Here is a 19,609-nt window from a genome sequence, read left to right on the forward strand (position 1 = left end):
TATATTTTATATGTTAGTAAATATGTAACTCGTTCGATCATGAATACTTTACTAAGAAATGATACTTGCTTACAAGGATTTTGAACATGAAGCGCTATCTTGCGATCGAGTTCCTCTAAAATTCGATCATACGCTGATACGTTTAGGATTTAATTTCAGAGTCTCTTTCATTCGGTCCAACTAGACCGAGCATGATCCGAGCTCTCGTTCAGTGTAATGAGTTTCTATTCGATTATTTAAGCAAGCGTAGACTGTAATAGTCTAGTAAAATTATTTAAAGTTTCAGCGCAATGTGTTTTTGTTCAAAGCTTTCTTACGTAACGCGAACTAAAAGTTGTAAAAACAAAAATATATCATGATGTAAGTTAAACATTTGATTTTAAGGAAACCTTAAAGCATTTTACTTGCCTTTTTTCGTTATTGGTTACATTATAATCGATAACCAACTGGTTCCCATGTTATTTTCAGGATAGAAAAAAGGAAACACTGACGATTTTATACGACGTATTTTTATCATGTTATTTATTTTTTGCTCAATCAGGATCTCCCGTAACATATGTCTATCATCGTTGAAACTGTCTATCGCTCCAGTATGTGTGTTCACTTTTTTCCAATATTATTAAGCCTTCAATATTTTGTTACTTTTTCTGACAAATTATCCTAGTATTCTACCGAGGCTACATCAAGCGTAAAGAAATTATCCCGTACACAGAAATACCAATGTTTATTAGACACAAAAAATGTCAAAAATCAGAAGATATCACCTAACTTTGTTACATCGTTTGATCACCAAAAGCCTACCCAATGTGTAGATATAACGAACAATGAAAAGCAAAAGAATTTATATATACAAAATAAACAAGAATGGCAGTGTATAAAATTAGATTCTGGCAAACTTCGAAAACATTGTTTCATGTTATCTAAGATACGGTTAACATGTAAGAGAAACTAATATCTTTAACAAAAACATTGATATTTTATATGATAATTTGTTTGAATAGAAAAAATGAAGAATCAAATCATTATTTTTAGCTTTGGTAGTTGTAACAACCATGGCTGGATATGCATTAGCACCAGGGCCTTTCGATGCTTTTACATTTGTCGCATGTTCTATGGGTACTGGATTAGTGTCTGCAACAGCAAATGCTATCAATCAATTTTTTGAAGTTCCGTTTGATGCACAGATGTCAAGAACAAAGAACAGAGTGTTGGTTAGAGGTTACTTAACGTATGTAGGATATAGTTTCAATTGCAGAAGCATCCAGATTCTTTAGCTTAGAACTAGTGTTATATCTATAACAGAATTTTTCTAGTAGACCCGGCCATGCAATAATGTTTGCAACGGTATCTGGCTTCAGTGGATTATTATTATTATATACCCAAGTTAATGGATTAACAGCTACTTTGGGAGCAGCTAATCTGCTACTGTACACTCTTATTTACACTCCTATGAAACGCATTAGTATTCTAAATACTTGGGTGGGTTCCATAGGTAAGTATATTATGATACTTTTGCTATTGTATTTAAATGTTTTTCACTATACTAACTGAGATTACATATCAACTGTTATTTAGTTGGAGCCATACCACCATTAATGGGTTGGGCATCTTGTGTTGGCAATATAATATCTCCAGGTGCTTGGATAATGTCTGGTCTATTATATGCATGGCAGTTTCCTCATTTCAATGCTTTATCATGGAATTTGAGGCCGGATTATTCACGTGCCGGTTATAGAATGATGGCAGTCACGAATCCAAAGCTTTGTCGTAAAACAGCATTACGTTATACCGCTGCATTAATGGGTCTTTGTTATTTAGCACCAGTTTGTGATGTAACAAATTATTGGTTTGCCTTGTTATCGACACCACTTAATGCATATTTTCTTTACCTTGGTATGTCAAAAACATATTTATACTGATATTTTGAAAAAAAGAAAAGGAAGAGGAATGAAAGTAAATTTAACTTTGTGTTTTCTCTTTTCTAGCTTGGGAATTTCACAAGCACTCTGATAGTAAAAGTTCTCGCAAACTGTTTCATTTTTCATTGATTCATTTACCTGTTCTTATAGTTCTTATGCTTGTAAATAAGAAACAGTGGTATAGTGATGACAATGGACGGAGAGATATGATACCTTCCGAAGAAAAAGGCGATATTTACACAGTTTTAATGAAAACGATTGCATCGACATTTTCGAGCACTTAATAAACTACCTTGAAATTTACGTCATGATACTATAGGAATCATAATAAGCTGTAAGTTGTATATAAAGATGACTTTATAACACTTAATGAAGCAATTTGTAGTATAATTTGTGAATAATAGCAGTTATCATAACTGTGATCATGTATAAAAATCAATACAAGAGTCACAAAATATGATTATGTACATGTAGTAGTGTATATATTTATTTATTTATTTAATTTTTGTTTTTATAACTTAAAATATTATACAGTGTCATATTTTATCTTGAATAGCTTTCCGTTTCGCAGCAAATTCTATCGCCATTTGTCTTCTAGTTTTAGTTAAATTTCTGTGTCCGGCACAATCCAGATTTTCTATGAAACATTTGTTTCTACAGCACTGTCGGCATAATTTATGAACACATTTGTGACTCTACGGGAGAAAACGTAACGACGAGATTAATAAATTTTATTCGAATTGATAACAAAAGATTATGTTTAAAATAAAGTTTTGCAAACCACTGGATTTGGACAATCGCAACACAAATCAGATCCTCTTTTCACAATGATAGCTGGTCTGTTGGGGCGGCGCGCTATTCGTTTGAGCTTCTTTAAGCGTTTTCGTGATATCTCATTTCCTTCTTCATCTCTAAATTTTCTCTTGACCGTTTCATTTTGCTACAAAAATTGAATATCGAAATAATAATAATAAATAAATAAAACAATTATATCATATGATAAGGGAAAGGAAGAAAAGAATAATAGGGATAGGGATACAGATAGAAATAGAAATAGGAATAGAAATAGAAATAGAAGTAGGGATAGGAAAAAGGAAAAGGAAATTGTTTGTGATAGAATAGTGGAAACCAACCATTTCGATCTTTTCAATTTCTAGCTTTTGTATATTCTCCTCTGGAAGATGACGTATATATGGTTGGCACAACCAGGGAGGTAGTTTTAAATTATGATCTGAAATATAGAATGCAAGTAAGTAACAACGGTCATACTTTGGTGGTATATCACGATAGTGTAATTAAAAATACAAAGGAAAAGTGTATACACAGCCAGAAGGAAAGTGGATGTATATATGCCATACGAATGAAGAATAATGTATATAATGGAATATAATATAATCGAATATAGTGGTAGAGCCTACGAACTGGACATTTCTTCCTGCCAAATTAAATGACCTTCGTGATAAGGCAGATACCGATCCCTCAAAGCGTATACGACGTTTCTGAAGGATTCCATGGTAGAGTTTCGGGCCAAATTTTCTCTCTCTTCTTTATTTTCTGCTAAACAAAGTCTACTCTCTAGTTAAAAGAACGCTGAATGCATAAGTCGATTTGTAATTTCGAAAATTACTTATATAATATACATAGAGATTGAAAATAAACAGAAGCTACAAATAATTGATTTTTCATACGTACGTGTGTTGGAACAATTTAAAAAGATGACCACGAATGTAAGAAGGAGGGGCTGGGTAGCGTTCCACCAAATCTAAATATTCAAGAGCTGGCTCCCAACTAGGTGGATAACAAGCTTCGAATATGTACGGATTGTAAAGGTTGCCCTCTGCTGACATTACACCATGAACACCGGTTTCCTCTATACATCTTTCGATATCTTGCAGACACTGTATGTTACCATTCGCAAATACTGGAATTGTGACGGCCTGTCTGAACGTTTGAAATAACAAGAAATAACAACTTACTGGAAGATACACGCCAAATGAAGATACGAAGAGTAATTGTTAATCATACCTGACGGCTTTGATGTGATCCCAAGACGCGATACCGGTTAACGGACCTTTTTGTTCCCGAGTTCGTCCGTGCACGGTAAGTAATCGTGCCCCAGCGGTCTCGAGCATTTGCGCGTACTTAACAGTTTTATCGATCTCCGCAAATACACGAAGCTTACAAGTAACTGGCACACGGAGACTTTTGCTCAAAGTACTTACTGTAATAGTTTGTAAGGAGAAAATAAATTGGAGATGTAACGTTATATTTAAGATTTATGTTACGAACCGATTCGTCGAAGCAAGTCCCAATCGTCTTGAAGGAAAGCACCATAACGACCACGTTTCGCGATAGCTTGAGGACAACCAATGTTTATATCCACTGCGTCGCAGTACGGTTCTGCCAAAAGTGCTGCCTCTAATAGCGTATTCGGATCGTTGCCACAAAACTACAATAAATGAGATCAATGCGAATATGTGTTAAAGATTAAAGTGGAGAGAGAGAGATGTGAATCGTATACCTGGACGATTAATGGGCGATCTTCGACAGTACTGGTAAGAGCCTCTCGTCGATATTTCGGATCTCGACAGAACACGGAAGAATGAAGCATTGGTGTGTAACAAAGGTGGGCACCATGACGACGACTTAACAACCTCCAGGCTAATTCGCTTGCGTCGACCATTGGTGCAACTACGTATCGTGGAGAACTTAATACATTTTCCCAAATATTCGTCTCAGATGTAGCAGAATCTGTGGCGAGTTGATCGGACGTGTTTACTGAAACTGATGACATCTACAAAAATATACGATCATGAGTACATAAGAGAAGGTAATTCATGAATTTTTTAATTTAAGCGAGCAGCATGAGTTTTGTTGATTCTGTTCTTACGATATGGAAACGATTACTCACTTACGGTACTCACTTTATGATGTTTAAATCTAGGATGAAAGATGTGGTGCATTCACACAACTATTCCCCCCGTTTCTTCCCCATTTTCTCTACCATATTCCCTTTTCACATTTAAGTTTGCCAAGAAAAGAACATGGCGGTTTTAGAGTTTACTGCTTATCGCGTATTAGAGCCGTTTTAAGCCGAAGAAGCAGCGGAGGAAACGATCGGAGTAATCAATCAATACGATGGATTTCACATTTCCCGTGAAAATGAAACGGGTCGCGAGCGACTTGTGAAGACGACAAAGGGCGCGGCACAGATGACGATGATGACGACGATGATGAGCAAATGGAACGGTTGGAGAAGCCGGAATACGACGACAGAGAAGAATGCGTCGATCGTGGTGTCGCAGGTTTCGATAATTCCGATTCCAAAATAGGAGACAGCTTGATAGATTGCGTCATTTGCGATTTGATTTTGGCTGTTTGTCCTCTTCGAAAAAGAGTTCGCGTGTTCGATCTCCTATATGTCGTGGATTCTCCCAGCATTTTCTGTGATCGGACCAAGTTCCGATACTGTTGTAAGTCCAATGAATCGGATTCTGTGATTGACGGTGAACGATGCAACGCGTGAGCTTTCGAATAAGATCGTCGTGCTGATGTCGCTGCTGTTGCGTCAGTCGCCAGCGTTTCGAACGGAACGATGAACGAAGAAGAGGCCGTGGCTGTGTGGAAGAGTGACGATGATGACGACGACGATGACCACGATGGCACCGTTGCCACCGTGTCCTTGATCGTCGTTAGATTCCGATTGCGATTGCGATTCCGATTGAAATCGGTAGTATCAATTTCCTTGGACTTTGGTGTCTGCGACGTGTTGGTCGCATCCAACGACTGCTGTCGATTCTTCCTTTTCTTCCTGCACCTTCTTCTCCTTTTTCCTTTACTTAGATAGGTCCGCAGAAATCTTGCTATTCTTTCAACGGTTTCGCACGAGTTTGTGGTAACCCGCACCACCTGCTCGGACGTATCGTCACAACTGGATCGTCTTTTGGATTCCAACACGTTCGGCCTGCCGTTTGCCGTACAGCAATGCATAGTTAATGGCGAATTGAGCGCGGCGAAGCAACAAAAGACAGGTGACGGTGTCGATAAACCAGCGGTGGTAGCGTTACAATCTCGAGACATCGTAGATTGTTCGGTATTGGTTGCTGCCGATGGCGATGGCGACGCGTCCGCGACCGTCGAAATGTCCATGGCCGACGTGCTTTCATCGAATCGCGATGATTCCAGCTTGTACGCCGAGAAACAAAGTCGGAAATTTTTCTTTTCGTTTTCTCGATCGGAGTAAGAGGACCGAGTTGAAGGAGATTTTCCTTCGAGAGGTTCGTTTCGGCTGTCGTTTATACCGCGACGCGAACATGAGTTTGCATTATTCGTAAAGGGTGATACTAGAGGATGAGGGGCAGAAATGAACTCGCAGAAGCCGTGTCGTACCCTTGTACTCGTAGACTCGGCAACTATTTGCTGCACGGTTATCGTGGAAGCGTCATCCGTAACTGTTGTTGGCTGATTGGTGAGTGTAGCGGCGGTAGTAGTAGTAGTAGCGGCGGTGATGGTGGTGTTTGTGGAAGTAGAGGTGGTGGAGGCAGCGGCAGCGGCCGCAGCCGCGGCAGCAGTGGCGGCTGCAGCGATCGCGACGGCGGCAGCGACAGAATTCTTCTCCCTTTTTTTTCGTACGTATTCGTAGGTGGTTAATCCGAGACAGGCGATGTAACCGTGAAAAAAGCATAAATGAAGTAAAAGTATTGCTACGATCGCCGAGAGAATTCCAATGGCGGAAATGGCAATTATAAGAGTGGTGTCCGAGGCAGGAACAATAAAGGGAATGACGGGATCGGTTGTGTTATTCTCCATTGTCAGATTTGAGAGTCGATCGAAGAATAAAGAGGAGGACAATTCGATGACGGAAAGACCAGTAACGAACAGGCTTGCTAGAATAGCGGAAATCAAACAAACTAGAAAAGCGCGATAGTTTCTAGCTCCGATGCAATTGTTGAGCCATTTGCAGTGATGATCGAATCGAACGATGCATTTGTTGCAAATCGAACAATGTTTCGTCCTCTTGCTTTCGGTGTTTATGTTGCAAAGATGACATCTACCGTCCTCGATCACGTGCGAGTGTTTCTCTCGGTCGAATTCCGGTAAAACCTTGTTCGTTGGCTGAGATCTGACGCGTGGGTCCGCCGGGTCCAACAAAAGTACCGCCAAATGAGAGCAAATATGCGTAAAAAAGATAGCAGCTATCGCGATCGAAAAAATCGGACGTAAATTCGGTTCGAGAAGCGGCGTCAGTACCGCGAACGTATTTACCACAATAATTAAGATCACCACCCAGCCGGTCACTTGTTGGGGATGCAACGGAAGCTCAAGTCCATGCACGCGTCTAAACTTTCTGCGTTCCGGTCTCATCAACGTATTGCTTTGCCCCGAGCACCATTTCGATAGAATATCGTTCGTAATTCTACTTCCTTCGTTTCGCATAACGTAACGAGATCGTTTGTAAATACTTGCATCCGCTGCTAAATTATCCTCGAATCTGTCACTTTTCTCCCTTCGTCGTCGTATTCGTCGTTTTCGTCATCGTCGTTGTCGTCGTCGTCGTCGTCCTCGTCCTTGTCCTCGTCCTCGTCGACGACGACGATAAAGATAACGTCTTCCTTCCAGCTTTAATTTTTCTCATCCTCCTTACATCTTCCATTTTCTCATCGCTCTTCCTACTCTTCACTCACCGTTTTTTCTTTGATTCCTCGTCGTGTCATGTCCTCTCGAATTGTTCTTGTTTCTTTCTTGTCCTTTGTCCTATCGATTTTAAAAAATTTGCCTCTTACTTTAATTTTGATTCTGTTTTCTTACTTTTGATTCATCGTGGTCGTCTACGATCCTGCAGTACATGACAAGGCCCACTTGTCGAGAAACTAGATTCCACATCGTGCGACTCTTCTCGAGAATTCTCGGTAAAACTCGGTTTATGCCCCTTTCGATGGAACGCGCGGTTTGAATCGATATTCGCATAGCAACCTAACAAACCTGTGTAAACCAGCCAAAACGTACGTCTTAGATTTTTCATGGATATCGTCGTAAAATACAATTACCTCTTTCCGATAATTTAAATGTTTCCGATTCTTGTTCTAGAAATGCGACTTGCGTATCTACGTATAGATACCAACAACGTATTCGCATATTTTTTGCCAGCCACTTCTGCCTTTCAAACGCCAGCGTCCTTTCTAATATCTCTTTTCTCTTTTTTATATCATGTACTGCATTCGCTGTATTTATTCGTTTACAGACTCGCATATTTCAAAGCTTCAAAGTTGACAAATTTTGAAACAGCAAGATAACACGTTCATTTTCGCTATAAAAGCAGTCTCGAGGAGCTTGTTCAATTTTGTGTTTTCTTCCAGCCGTATATCGTCTCTCATAGTCATAGTTTCTTACAAGTTAATGTCTAAAATTGTAATAAATAGACAGTGTCATTGGTTCATTCTGCGGTAATACATATGTATGTAAAAATGCGTGGCGAGCAGATGATACGATTCTCCACACCAATCACTATATGGTTGTATAAAAAGATACATGTAAAGTATTTTAAAAAAGAAGTGGCTTGCGTTACATGACACTTGATGTGAAATTTCCGTTGTTACGCATTTCATTTGGTATAGAATGATTTAATGTCACTACGATCTGTGTGCGTCACTTTTACGGGACAAATAAAATTTGATATGTTTATGACTTTTTCACAAGTTTATATTTTCTGTAATACAATATTCTATAATTTTCTGTAATAAAATATGATATCGTTACAAATGTTAACCCTTTCACGACTTTATTATCGTTATTATATCGTTATTATTATTATCGTTGTTATTATCATTATTATCCTGATTCTTCCAACGTGGGTGGTAATCTCAACTTCTACATATGTCTTCCCTTTTAATGATATATCTACATATTAACATAGATATAAAATCGTACAACTGTTGAATTAAAACTTTCCCGATTTTGATTGACACACACATCCGCGCGCATGCACGCAGCTTGTGTCATATAACGAAATTAGAATTTTCCCTAGCCCGTACTACATGTTTTCTTTTTTTGTACGTTGTACATTAGATTCTCTACTTGAATTCTTGAGCTTTTATTGTTTCGATATTCGATCACGTACTGTTATATATTTGTTGATTAAACAACGAACTACGCTATTGTCAAAATAAAATATACATATGTATGGACTAACCTTACTCTTAATTCCCAGCTGTGAGGTTAGTCGTCAAGTTTTGTCAATATTAACGCACGATGTAAAGGTACTCGTAGAGCAAAGTATACTTTCTTCTTGTTGCACAATAACCGTATATGTAAATAAGTTCGTCACTTGACAATATTCTAATAATAATTTTGTGATTTGTTTCGACGTACCACCTTGAATGATGCCAAGTGTTTCGAATACCAAGTTATGCTAGTTTTCAAACACATTATCGAAAACATCGATATATCGATATGTTGTGAACGAACCAAGTATAGTAAAAACGTATGTAAATACGTATAAGCAAGTATAGGGTATGGGTATGTAACAGTTTGATCAGCTGGTGATCAGAAAATTTTAAAGCGTATTCGATCTGATATTGGTATTGTTATCTAATTGTTTTAACAATAATTTTTGCGTTAGTGCTACCAAAAAATTACATTCGCATTCTTCCTGCAGTATGTAATTTGTAAAAATGACTGGTTTAGTCGCCTTGTGTATGACTTGTTTCATTCTCTATTGTAGTTTCACTTGGTAAGATACATAATGATTATATATATTATACTATAATTTTTATAATATTTTAGTACATTTTATTGACTAGTAATGTTACTTTATTTATCTATCAGGGTGATACCAAGGTTCTTGGCATGGTTAGTAAAGAGACGATACAAAATTTATCTACGTGTTGGTCACATTTCATTACCTTATTTTATATTACGGGACGTAAATATTTCGAAAAATGGCTTTACATTGGTAAGTTTCTCTAGAAAAAGATAGAAAGATTCACATTGCCATTGTGTTCTCATCTTCCAAAGCTTTAGAGAGTCGATCTATTAAATTTTAACAAAATCAAATTATATATACATGGTGTTTAATTTCTTACAATTTTAGCAAGTGGAAGAGATCAGTATAAGAAGCAGTCTTTTTAGCAGTGACGTCGCAAAACTTTTAGCTGTGATTATGAAGGATGTCAGAATTAATAAAGATGTTCCAATAAAACCTGTACAGATAATAAGAAAACCAAGGAAGCCAATGGATTTTCAAAATAAAAAAATTCCACCGATAATTATAACTTTTGTACAAGTATGTATATCACACTAAATCTATATACTAATGAATACGATAACTTATTTCTGTCAAGTTTATCGTACTATGCTAATGAAATGATTTCAACTAAGATTACTCGCTAACTTGAGAACTGTTTTGAAATGTTTTAGTTTATGGCTGTTCACATAGAAAATTTAAGTCTTCTGATTTTGGGTAATGGTTGGTTAGCTAATGGAAGTGCAGAGAGTCTGACTTTAGATGGTAGTGTTGTTCATGGAGCTCGTACTCTTCTTGCATCTGCTGCTATCATAGGTGGTGCCATGAAATTGTTGCGTCATGCATCAGACGCTTGTCTTTCACAGATATCCTTTGCTGGAACTGCCGAAGCAACTCTGAAAGCGCAAGGGGAACTTTCGGTAGAGGTATGAAGAGATTGTCTATAGGATTTGTATATGTCACACAAGCTTATTTGTCCTAACACGCAAATTGCAAAGGCTAGGAAGTAATGAGATACTATGTTGTGATTTAACGATGTAGCTCAATGCTTTGAACGATAGCTATTTGTGTTTAGCACACTTAATGGATGATCCTGAACAACTGTCCTTTGCAATGGGATTAGATTGGAATCAAGCAGGATATAATTTATAGAAATTGTACATCGGAATAACGCAGACAGAGGGTTCTGGAGGAGCAGGTCTCATTACATTCTTCAAAGACAGAAGTTCGTTAACTAATGCTGCATCTTCGTATTCAGATACACGTGTCGATCCTTCTACTAATCTCTTAGCTCGGTTAGCACCAGTTATACCAAAGGTGAATTCATTACTATCTACCACCGATCTATCCAAATTCAAAGACAAAAGCGCGAATTATTAAAGATTTAAAAAAGATAAACATAATTAAATATATTTTCAGGATTTTATCCTGAAAGTGGGTAATTCTTCCATAATTACGGGTAGAGAAGATGGCGTAGTACTTGGTTTGGAAGGTACAATGAAGGGTTTGCAAATTAGCACGAAATTCCAACCATCTGACCTGCTATTGAATTTTACCTTAAATTTGGATGGATTATCAATTCGTAGTAAATTCCCTGTTTTGACATTACGATCATTAATAGTAAATTCAAAGGTACTACAGGACTTGCGTCTACAGATTGTTATTGTTTCACATTGTATTGTAACAGATTTATATTATCATGTAATATGATTATTACTTATACACATAGATGGAGCAAGACATTTTACAAATTGCTACACAGATCAGTAATCTTTCTATTATTTATGATCATAAAGACTGGGAGTCGATATTGTGTAATACCGATAATGAAGTTTCAAGACCTGTCGATAGTATAACGTTAAAAAATAAATTACCATGGTTAGACATTAGAGTAAATACTGAACTTTATGATTCGTCGTTATGCATCAAATTATTGGATGTTCACGAAGCTTCGTGTGGTGTAGCACATATGAAATTTTCGCTAAATACACTTACAGGTATGTGTAATGTGGCTTGTAATTGATACGTTTTACTTGTTCCTCTATATTAAGATACTTAATACATACTAAACTTAATAGTAATTATAGTAAATTACTAGTAATTATTTAATGATCGTTTAATTTCGTAGACATAATAGATAGTTGGAACACAGAGTTAGTAGTGGAATCTTTGTATTGTACCTTAAACGGTTCCAATACCATTATTTCGGAAACATCTCATCGATGGGGAACGCCTTTGTCTATCGGAGTATTATTAGCTACGACCCGTACCAATGCCATAGGGATTGCCGTTGATGCTCTTGTAACTGAATGGAGTCTGGAACTAGCTAGATTTCTTAAAGAGGCATACAAGTAAGATATGCGAGAAAAATAAAAAATAAATATTCTAATTGATTTACTAAAAACTGGCTATTTGACAGATGTTGCCAAATGTACAATAGAAGAGCCGAAACAATGAAAAATACGAAAAAATCGGATAGCGTTGTTCAATTAAATCTCAAAATTACAAATTGTAATTTATTCTTTATCGCAGAAAACAATCGTATGTATATACATATATATATATAAAATACTACATATATATTGATCTATTCTATTTAAGAATTTTAATCAGGATGTTCAAGACCAATGTCTCGATTGATTGTTTAGTCTCTGTCATGATGCGTTTGGATACTGCAAATTTAGAGCACAATGCAAAACGATTAGTGGTCGTAACAGAGGGTGTTAGCGCGATCACATTGAATAAAAATGAACCAATTGTCTGTCAGCACGCACAAGCATTGGCACATCCATTTTTAGCTATAAGGAAGTGCAAAAGTGCAATTACATCTGAAGCGATAAATATTAGTTTAGATGGTACCAGTCTAGCATGGAGTCCGAATTTACATCTTCGCCTCTTACAACTTTGGTTGGAGTCTGCAGATTTTAGATCTATTATAAGTGGAGACTCATCGACATACACCACTCAAGGTTAATCTATACCTTATCCATTTATTCGTTTTATTTTTTTACCCTACATTTCTTTTATTGTATTTGTCTTCTTTATATCTTTCTACTACTACATTTTTACTTTATTAAATCTTCTTTCTACAGATGAAGACACTGATAAACAGCACAAACGATTAATAGATATATTGGCTACTGGTGGGGTCAGTTTATCTATAGATATTTCTCCGAAACACTTTTTAGAGCTTTCATCGGACCAGTTACGTTGGACGCAAGGAGAATGGAGACTTAATTATATGCGTGTAACTTTAGATATGTCTGATATAATTATGATCGAAGGATTCGAATTAATCAGAGTATTGAGCAGCGAAGAGGTGCGACTAGAACGACAAAGTAACGAAGGTTTTGTTTTGGACTGGAACGAAACTTGGATGCTCAACATCGAATCAATAAAAGCTTGCTTTCCTTACGAACATCAATTTACTGACGCGATTCAGAATGAATTATTCAGTATAAAAAAATGGTTAAAAGAAATTCATTCATCGTCGTCGTCGTCATCGTCGTCGTCGTCGTCGTCGTCGTCGTCGTCATCGTCATCATCGTTCTCTTCTTCATCGTCATCGTCATCGAGTCAGAGAAAAGAAAAGCGTTTACCGTGCGATTTAATTATAAAAGTACGTTTATATAGTAGACGTAGATTTACATGGAAGTAGTTATTCTTTATAATAAATATAAGCAAAGTATTTCACATGTTATAGATTAAAGAATGGATATTCGAAGTAAGCGATGATCCGTTTGAAGTACGTTTACGAGATAATTACGAATTATTGGAGGACGAATATAAAGAGAGCTTAAAAAGGCAAGCAATGCTTGATACTAAAGTGCAAGAACTCTGTCGAGCGCATTTGTTACTTCCTCAAGGTAAAGTTGAGGAACTGTACGCTAGTTTAAATAAAAAAAATGCGGAGATATATGTACAACGGTGGAAACAAATGCAGCGCGCCGGCCCAGCTAGAACGCGTCTATTTGCTTGGTCTATGTCGGATATCGAGATATTGGCTTTAGTCGACCCATCGATCGACGGTACGGAAAATGCAACGAGGGCTCTTCGAGAAATGGATGCGGAAACTCCCTGGCCAGAAGATGGTCTGGAATTCAGTACCTTATGGGTAAGGGGAATCAGTTTAAAGTGCGCCGAATGGAAATTACAATTGCGGGATTTTCCGCAACCGTTACTGTTGGTTGAGAGTTTAAGCGTTTGGGGTAGACTAGCTGGTGCAGAAGCTTTAGCACCGCCACGAGCCAGGCGAACTGTGAGAATCGAAATCGGTACTCCTTGGGAGGATATTGTCGTGGAAAGAGGCATGACATCTTTGAAGTATTATCACGATCTGAACTGGGATATCGACAAGTTTAGATATGCGTTTGGGCCTTGTTGGGAACCGGTCATAGCGCAATGCAATCTCAGTTTCGAGAAAATCATCCATCCGTCACGAGATCCGAGCCCTCCATTACCATTTTGGGACAAAATGCGATTGGCTCTCCACGGAAGATTAACACTTTGCGTGAAGCAGTTGACAGTTTTGCTACATGGTTCATTGGATCCATACAATACCACGGAGGAGATGGAACTTACATGGACAGGATTGGAACTCGATTGGACGCAGGGAAGAATTATCGTAAAAGGAGATTTGGATGTTTATGTCCGTACGGCCAGTAAATACGATGATTGCAGATTACTTCATTTACCAAATGTACGTTTGAGCATAAAGTTAGCATGGGTTTGCTTAGGTGATCCTAGAGACCATCATGCTGCGATACCTTGCGCTCCGGACAGATTACCGGAATATTCGAGCAATCAAGAGCACGACTCGTTCAGAGCATTTCGATCTCAAAACTTGAATGTCAGCCTTTCTCTGGAAACGAAGCCAACCGGATCTCCAGCGTTAGCAAGTGCACCAACCGCCTTACTCTACGGCAGCACCCTCAGATGGTTCGAAAATCTAAAACTCATTCTCTCCGGCGCAACAAGACCAACGAGAAAAGGGCCACTTTTCAAGAATATCAGACCTAGGAAGAAACAGTTGAGCAGGCATTACAGGAAAGTTCGGTTGACACTGGCTTTCCATCAATTCCATGTTAGTTATTGGATGTCATTCGCTATGCAACGCGGTTTCGAAGTAACTGGTGGCAGAGTAGTTTGTAGTTGCGAACACAATTTGTCTTTGCATCCGATCGATGACGGACTAATACATCGACCAAGAGCCGAATGGTCGGTCGTGTATATGAATTGCGAACTTAGTGATGCGGAAATTTGGTTGAAAAGCGCGCTTCACGAAGACAAGGAGAGTGCATCGCTCCGACAACCGGTCGAAAAGTGTTACTGTTTAAGCGTAGCTCGGGTCAGTTACGGCAGAGAGGCAATGGTAACCGGAGTCACCGGAGGGGATACTCCCACACATAGACTTGTCGTACACGATTTGAAAGGGGCTTGGACAAAGACGAATAGAGACGTAGCGTTTGCACTTTTTGATTCTTTCATAAAAACTCAGCAGCTGAAGAAAAATCTGTCTACCGCAGCCCTGAAAGGCTTTCACAGAGAAAGTTCATCGACACCGCACAAAAATCGAACAAGATCAGTCGAGGTGCAAAACGTGACGACACAAGTAAATGCGTCATCTGCCACGAAACCGCAACAAGGTGAAGCTGTCGGTATGTTGCAGAGATTAATAGCCGAAGCTGCAAACAAACCGGTTGCGTTCAGTGACGATTTATCGGTACAAACGAGAGGTCAACAATTACGTGGACTAGCAGCTTGTCATCAAGATGATGTCCTTCACAAAAATTGGCTAAGTATGTGTGTGCATTTTACAATTATCTAATTTTATTCAACTTCAGTGTATAACTGAAAAAGAAGAAGAAAAAGAAAAGAAAAAATTGTATTGCTTTGTATTTTGCAGTTGCCTTAGTGAATAGTCAGGTATTATTAAAAGGTATCGAAACGCGAGGCTACGTGATCTTGTCCGCGGCTAAAGCGGAAATATTGCAAAGAGTTCATCAACCTGTGTGGAAAGAAAGAACTTTAGTATCAAAGACAACCTGGGTCGGATCGTTAGAATGTATGCAGTATTATGCGACTGTCAGTGCCAACATTGACGAAAATATCGACGATAATATAATGTGGTTGACATTAGACAATATACAAGTAAGTTGAAAATAATTAGAAAGTAAATTGTACAAGTAAAATTGTTTGAAATTGACGTTAACTAAAGTTTCTTGACCTATTAAATTAGGAGAAAGATTCAACTGTGATAGCTGGTTTACCAGATGTGCCGGCGCTGGTTGGTTCAGGACAGAGTGTCGGTGGTGTGGTAAGTCAAACGGTTGGCGGTGGCGGTGGCCCTCAACACCAATTACAACGTATCGTCTCGAGATGTAAATGCGAATTCTTCTACGTTGGTTATGGACAAGCTTTAGACGTTGGCTCTATCGATCAAGTTCCACCACCGCCAAGAGAAGAAGTTAGCCCATGGGAAAGGAAAGATCTTTCAGCAGCTGACGCGTTTACATTGATGCATCACGATTTGGATGTTTGCACGAATTCGTTGCAGTACGCTATGATTTTAGATATCGTTAACAACTTGCTTCTTTACGTAGAACCGAGGAGAAAAGAAGCGTCTGAACGTTTGCAGAGAATGCGATTTCAATTGCAATTACACTCGGTTGAAGATCAAAAACGGCCGATTCAACAACTACAAAATACTGTGCGTGGTTTAGTGGCAAAATTAAGGAGATTGGAGCGTGAAACGTATTTGGTTCAAAAAGCTCTTGCGGAGGAATCTAGCCCTGAGTTATTAGCAGAAATGGAACGGCTAGAAGCTAGAGTTTTCGAATGTAAGGAACAGCTCGGAGCAAAAGCGGAAGAACTCGATGTAATGTTAAGCTGTTATAAGGAAACAACCGCCCCAACCACAGCTTCTACCACGTTGAAAGATAAACCGGCAGCAGTTGCTAGAGTAGCAGAAATTTGCTTCAAACACGCTCAGTGGAGATTAACGGATGCAGATGGTCAATTAGGAATCGCCGATCTTATATTAACTAATTTCTTATACACCAAAACTAGCAAAACCGACGATTCGGTTGAACATCTCCTTGAATTAGGATATGTTAGAATGACAAATTTATTGCCGAATCAAATCTACACGGAGGTGTTGACACCCACTGAACTGCAAAGTAATATGCCTGTTGATAGGCAACGAGCTCTTCGCGTTTTCTGTAGAGAAAAAGCACCGGTTGCTGGAATATCCGTCAAAGAACATTTCGAAATCAATGTTGTTCCACTAACGATAGGTAGGTAACTTGCATATTGTCGTATATCCTACTTCTTCTCCTTCTCCTCTCTCTCCTCCTCCTACACCTTTCTACTTTCTTCTCTATCCTAACATTTTCATTTGTCTTCCAATGCTAATTGAGATCAATCGTTTTACTGTTAGGATTAACGAAAAAGTTTTTCAATACGATGCTCAAATTCTGTTTTCCTGAGAGAGATCCGGAAGGAATAGAGGAGCCACCTGCACCGCAACGAGATTCCTCCTTTTATGTGCCAATCGAAAGAAGGGATGACGTGGAAAAAATGAAAGAACGAGCAGATAAAAATAAACTATTTATATATATTAAAATACCTGAAGTACCCGTTCGTGTCTCTTATAAGGTATTTACAATCAATTTTCACGAAACCATCATATTTCTGTTTCATATTGCTCTCAAACAAATTACGAGTTACCAAACTAATATTAATAAATCACATGTTTTTCCACGCGCACACGCATACACACGCAATCCACCAATAGGGAAATAAAGAGAAAAATTTGGAAGATGTTCGGGATTTTGCTCTGGTAATACCTACGTTGGAATATCATAATGTTACTTGGACATGGCTCGACCTTCTTTTGGCTATGAAAAGCGATTCTAGACGTGTAATATTAAGTCAAGCTATTAAGCAGAAATTACAAATAAAACCAAGAGGTCCACAGGAAGAATCCGCTCCGCAAGAAGAAGATAAAGCCCGACTTTTATTAGGTGCCAGACATTTACCGGGTGATGTGAGGAAGAAAAGTGTTTTCAAATTTAAGTAACATTTTAGATTTGTAACTCGATGAAATGTTCATTTATACAAATATACATAGGATTGCAATATTTATTCTAATGGAATATTTAATAAGAAAGTTGTTAGTGCATTGCCAAGTATTTTTATTAAAGCCAAGCGATATTTGTACGGTTTTTTAACCACTTACACAACTCTATATGGTTTATTATTTGTTCAACTATTAACTGATATTGAACATTTTCATGTACGTTCATCACTCAAATTCGAGTAATGGTAACGGCATTCTGTTTTACTTGCAATTCCTTGTACAATTTCGATAAAATTATTCTTAAGTAGTTAAAGTACCGTGAATGCGCCGAGATTAAAACGTTAGTCTTCGTAAATAGTTGTTTTTCTTTAATTGATATTGTTTTTACTGCTCAGAAATTATTGTTCCAATTATACATTTTAATTATTTTGATTTGTTTGAAATTTCACAATGAAACGTCGGTATCTGAATGAATTCCATATGTAATTTAACTTACATTGAGAATGATGCACGACTGTAATGTACGGTCACCTTCTATTGTTTACGATCGCAAAAATTTGTAATGTTCTATTAATGATCGAAAGTATTTTGTTACATTTTGATTGTAAATATTTCGTTGTTATAAAAATAAATGGTACAGTACATTCCAATGATACTTAATACTCGTATTATCGATGGAAGAAATATAGCCAGGTCTTAAATTAAAACATTGAGTAATATAGTTGATCGATCGATTGCAGGAATATCCAAGGTTGCGCGTATGTAGAATTCCATCTTTCTCAATACTGAATCGTAGCAAAATTATAATGTGTAAATAATACATATATGATAATCGATTTTGCAATTTCGTTATATTTCTTTCGCCGGCTACACATCACCTTATTTCCGATTAAATATTTACAATCTGTATATAATACATCGTTAAAAACTAATTAAGGGAGCTTCTACAGTTTTTCTCGTATGCCTCCATTCATTCAAGTCTGCCAAAATTCTTCTACCATACATATTATGCAATTCGCGAAACGTTATCCTCGTTCTTGGAACATTTTCCGTTCTTCCTGGGGCAGATCTAACGCTCTGCGAGCGATGATGCAACTCGGATCTATTGAAAGGATTATGTCGTTGTCTTGGAGGAGCTTTTGGAGACTGAGCAGGAGCCATCACCATTGTTGTTTCTTCTTCTGCTGCATCCAGTTGTCTTTGTAATTCTGCTACCATTAATTTCATGTAATCATAGCTTGCACATGCTAAAGCTTTCATCCACTGCTCCATAGATTCCTATAAATTCCCCACAGTATAGATTCGTTCTCTACTGACCATTATTATAGAGACAATAATTTCTATTATAAAAATCAAATTTATCAAGAAATACTTTTACCTGAGATTCTGCTGCAAGAGCATAATTTCTATTGTTTGGACCATGAAATACGATCTGAAAACCAAATTGTTCTTCGTCTTCTGCTAATTCAATGGTACAACCTTCAAGAACTATCATGCCCACAGGTTCCTTGTCACCGCGTCGGTCGAAATAAAATAATATATTTCCTTTGAGAACGAACCATCTTCTTTGATAACCACGATTCAATTCACCACGTTTGTTCAACCAACCTTCACGATCTACTGGTGTTGCTGAAGTTGCAAAAGCTACCATATTTTTCTCGTTTATTTTCATTGCATTTGAAATTATACTTTTAACCGAATCAAAAGAAAACTCTTAACTTCACGTAATGTTTTTCTTATCTAATCCGTCTTAATATTTATCAGTAGGAAAGCAATTTGTTTCCAACTTTTATATTGAACTGAAATAACCTTATAACCTTTAAAACGTATTTAGTTGCACTCGCAACAGTACATGATACAGTGGGAATC

At 37.7% G+C, this 19,609-nt stretch overlaps 4 protein-coding genes and 1 long non-coding RNA gene across 26 annotated transcripts; 3 read left to right on the forward strand and 2 right to left on the reverse strand.

Annotated features, from left to right (window-relative positions):
• The first annotated feature begins 157 nt into the window (after nucleotides 1–157).
• LOC117236073 (protoheme IX farnesyltransferase, mitochondrial) lies at nucleotides 158–3,336 on the forward strand. Of its 4 annotated transcripts, XR_004493780.1 has the most exons (9): nucleotides 158–360; nucleotides 469–590; nucleotides 665–938; nucleotides 1,033–1,228; nucleotides 1,317–1,492; nucleotides 1,576–1,893; nucleotides 1,986–2,253; nucleotides 3,077–3,168; nucleotides 3,246–3,336. XR_004493780.1 is itself a non-coding variant. In XM_033498718.1 (7 exons), the coding sequence occupies exons 2-7, from the start codon at nucleotides 516–518 to the stop codon at nucleotides 2,201–2,203; spliced, it is 1,257 nt and encodes a 418-aa protein (XP_033354609.1). In that variant the 5' UTR covers nucleotides 158–360; nucleotides 469–515; the 3' UTR covers nucleotides 2,204–2,400. The 4 variants fall into 4 exon arrangements, 1 of the variants encoding a protein (XP_033354609.1); XR_004493779.1 differs by having other exon boundaries at nucleotides 3,077–3,336; XR_004493781.1 differs by lacking the exons at nucleotides 3,077–3,168; nucleotides 3,246–3,336 and adding an exon at nucleotides 2,518–2,671.
• LOC117236071 (tRNA-dihydrouridine(16/17) synthase [NAD(P)(+)]-like) lies at nucleotides 2,399–9,314 on the reverse strand. 18 transcript variants are annotated; one of them, XM_033498712.1, is made up of 11 exons: nucleotides 9,109–9,314; nucleotides 7,967–8,319; nucleotides 7,728–7,892; nucleotides 4,441–4,713; nucleotides 4,209–4,368; nucleotides 3,945–4,140; nucleotides 3,612–3,860; nucleotides 3,342–3,487; nucleotides 3,053–3,150; nucleotides 2,701–2,859; nucleotides 2,399–2,614 (listed from the first exon to the last, which is right to left on the reverse strand). In XM_033498712.1, exons 3-11 carry the CDS (start codon nucleotides 7,884–7,886, stop codon nucleotides 2,456–2,458), a joined length of 1,599 nt encoding a protein of 532 aa, XP_033354603.1. In that variant the 5' UTR covers nucleotides 7,887–7,892; nucleotides 7,967–8,319; nucleotides 9,109–9,314; the 3' UTR covers nucleotides 2,399–2,455. The 18 variants fall into 18 exon arrangements, 17 of the variants coding, with proteins under 17 accessions (XP_033354603.1, XP_033354593.1, XP_033354602.1 ...); XM_033498702.1 differs by having other exon boundaries at nucleotides 6,309–7,892; XM_033498711.1 differs by having other exon boundaries at nucleotides 7,728–7,901.
• On the forward strand, nucleotides 3,555–4,334 carry LOC117236080. Of its 2 annotated transcripts, XR_004493784.1 has the most exons (3): nucleotides 3,608–3,748; nucleotides 3,815–4,019; nucleotides 4,194–4,334. It is a non-coding gene; the product is annotated as an uncharacterized LOC117236080 (long non-coding RNA). The 2 variants fall into 2 exon arrangements; XR_004493783.1 differs by lacking the exon at nucleotides 4,194–4,334 and having other exon boundaries at nucleotides 3,555–3,733; nucleotides 3,815–4,050.
• Nucleotides 9,314–18,385, forward strand: LOC117236069 (protein KIAA0100). Its single transcript, XM_033498694.1, has 16 exons — nucleotides 9,314–9,648; nucleotides 9,744–9,870; nucleotides 10,009–10,200; nucleotides 10,335–10,586; nucleotides 10,813–10,977; nucleotides 11,080–11,292; nucleotides 11,390–11,657; nucleotides 11,789–12,011; nucleotides 12,080–12,201; nucleotides 12,309–12,629; nucleotides 12,753–13,279; nucleotides 13,364–15,458; nucleotides 15,566–15,810; nucleotides 15,899–16,955; nucleotides 17,099–17,316; nucleotides 17,456–18,385. Exons 1-16 carry the CDS (start codon nucleotides 9,590–9,592, stop codon nucleotides 17,738–17,740), a joined length of 6,369 nt encoding a protein of 2,122 aa, XP_033354585.1. The 5' UTR covers nucleotides 9,314–9,589; the 3' UTR covers nucleotides 17,741–18,385.
• Nucleotides 17,256–19,574, reverse strand: LOC117236078 (sesquipedalian-1-like). The gene is made up of 2 exons (XM_033498727.1): nucleotides 19,119–19,574; nucleotides 17,256–19,018 (listed from the first exon to the last, which is right to left on the reverse strand). Exons 1-2 carry the CDS (start codon nucleotides 19,410–19,412, stop codon nucleotides 18,662–18,664), a joined length of 651 nt encoding a protein of 216 aa, XP_033354618.1. The 5' UTR covers nucleotides 19,413–19,574; the 3' UTR covers nucleotides 17,256–18,661.
• Nucleotides 19,575–19,609: the final 35 nt, after the last annotated feature.

Source organism: Bombus vosnesenskii, unplaced genomic scaffold, assembly GCF_011952255.1.
Source record: "Bombus vosnesenskii isolate JDL3184/JDL3185 unplaced genomic scaffold, Bvos_JDL3184-5_v1.1 scf7180000013340, whole genome shotgun sequence".
NCBI classification, from domain to species: domain Eukaryota; kingdom Metazoa; phylum Arthropoda; class Insecta; order Hymenoptera; family Apidae; genus Bombus; species Bombus vosnesenskii.

Coding starts and splice junctions, on each gene's coding strand:
- LOC117236069 (XM_033498694.1), top strand. CDS start 9,590: ATGACTGGTTTAGTCGCCTTGTGTATGACTTGTTTCATTCTCTATTGT. Junction 10,587..10,812: donor AAGGGGAACTTTCGGTAGAG/GTATGAAGAGAT, acceptor TATAATTTATAG/AAATTGTACATCGGAATAAC. Junction 12,630..12,752: donor ATCGACATACACCACTCAAG/GTTAATCTATAC, acceptor TTCTTTCTACAG/ATGAAGACACTGATAAACAG.
- LOC117236073 (XM_033498718.1), top strand. CDS start 516: ATGTTATTTATTTTTTGCTCAATCAGGATCTCCCGTAACATATGTCTA. Junction 1,229..1,316: donor TTGGTTAGAGGTTACTTAAC/GTATGTAGGATA, acceptor TTTTTCTAGTAG/ACCCGGCCATGCAATAATGT. Junction 1,894..1,985: donor TGCATATTTTCTTTACCTTG/GTATGTCAAAAA, acceptor TCTCTTTTCTAG/CTTGGGAATTTCACAAGCAC.
- LOC117236078 (XM_033498727.1), bottom strand. CDS start 19,412: ATGAAAATAAACGAGAAAAATATGGTAGCTTTTGCAACTTCAGCAACA. Junction 19,019..19,118: donor CTCTTGCAGCAGAATCTCAG/GTAAAAGTATTT, acceptor GGGAATTTATAG/GAATCTATGGAGCAGTGGAT.
- LOC117236071 (XM_033498702.1), bottom strand. CDS start 7,355: ATGCGAAACGAAGGAAGTAGAATTACGAACGATATTCTATCGAAATGG. Junction 4,369..4,440: donor ATCGCCCATTAATCGTCCAG/GTATACGATTCA, acceptor CATTTATTGTAG/TTTTGTGGCAACGATCCGAA. Junction 3,488..3,611: donor TTTAAATTGTTCCAACACAC/GTACGTATGAAA, acceptor ACTAGAGAGTAG/ACTTTGTTTAGCAGAAAATA.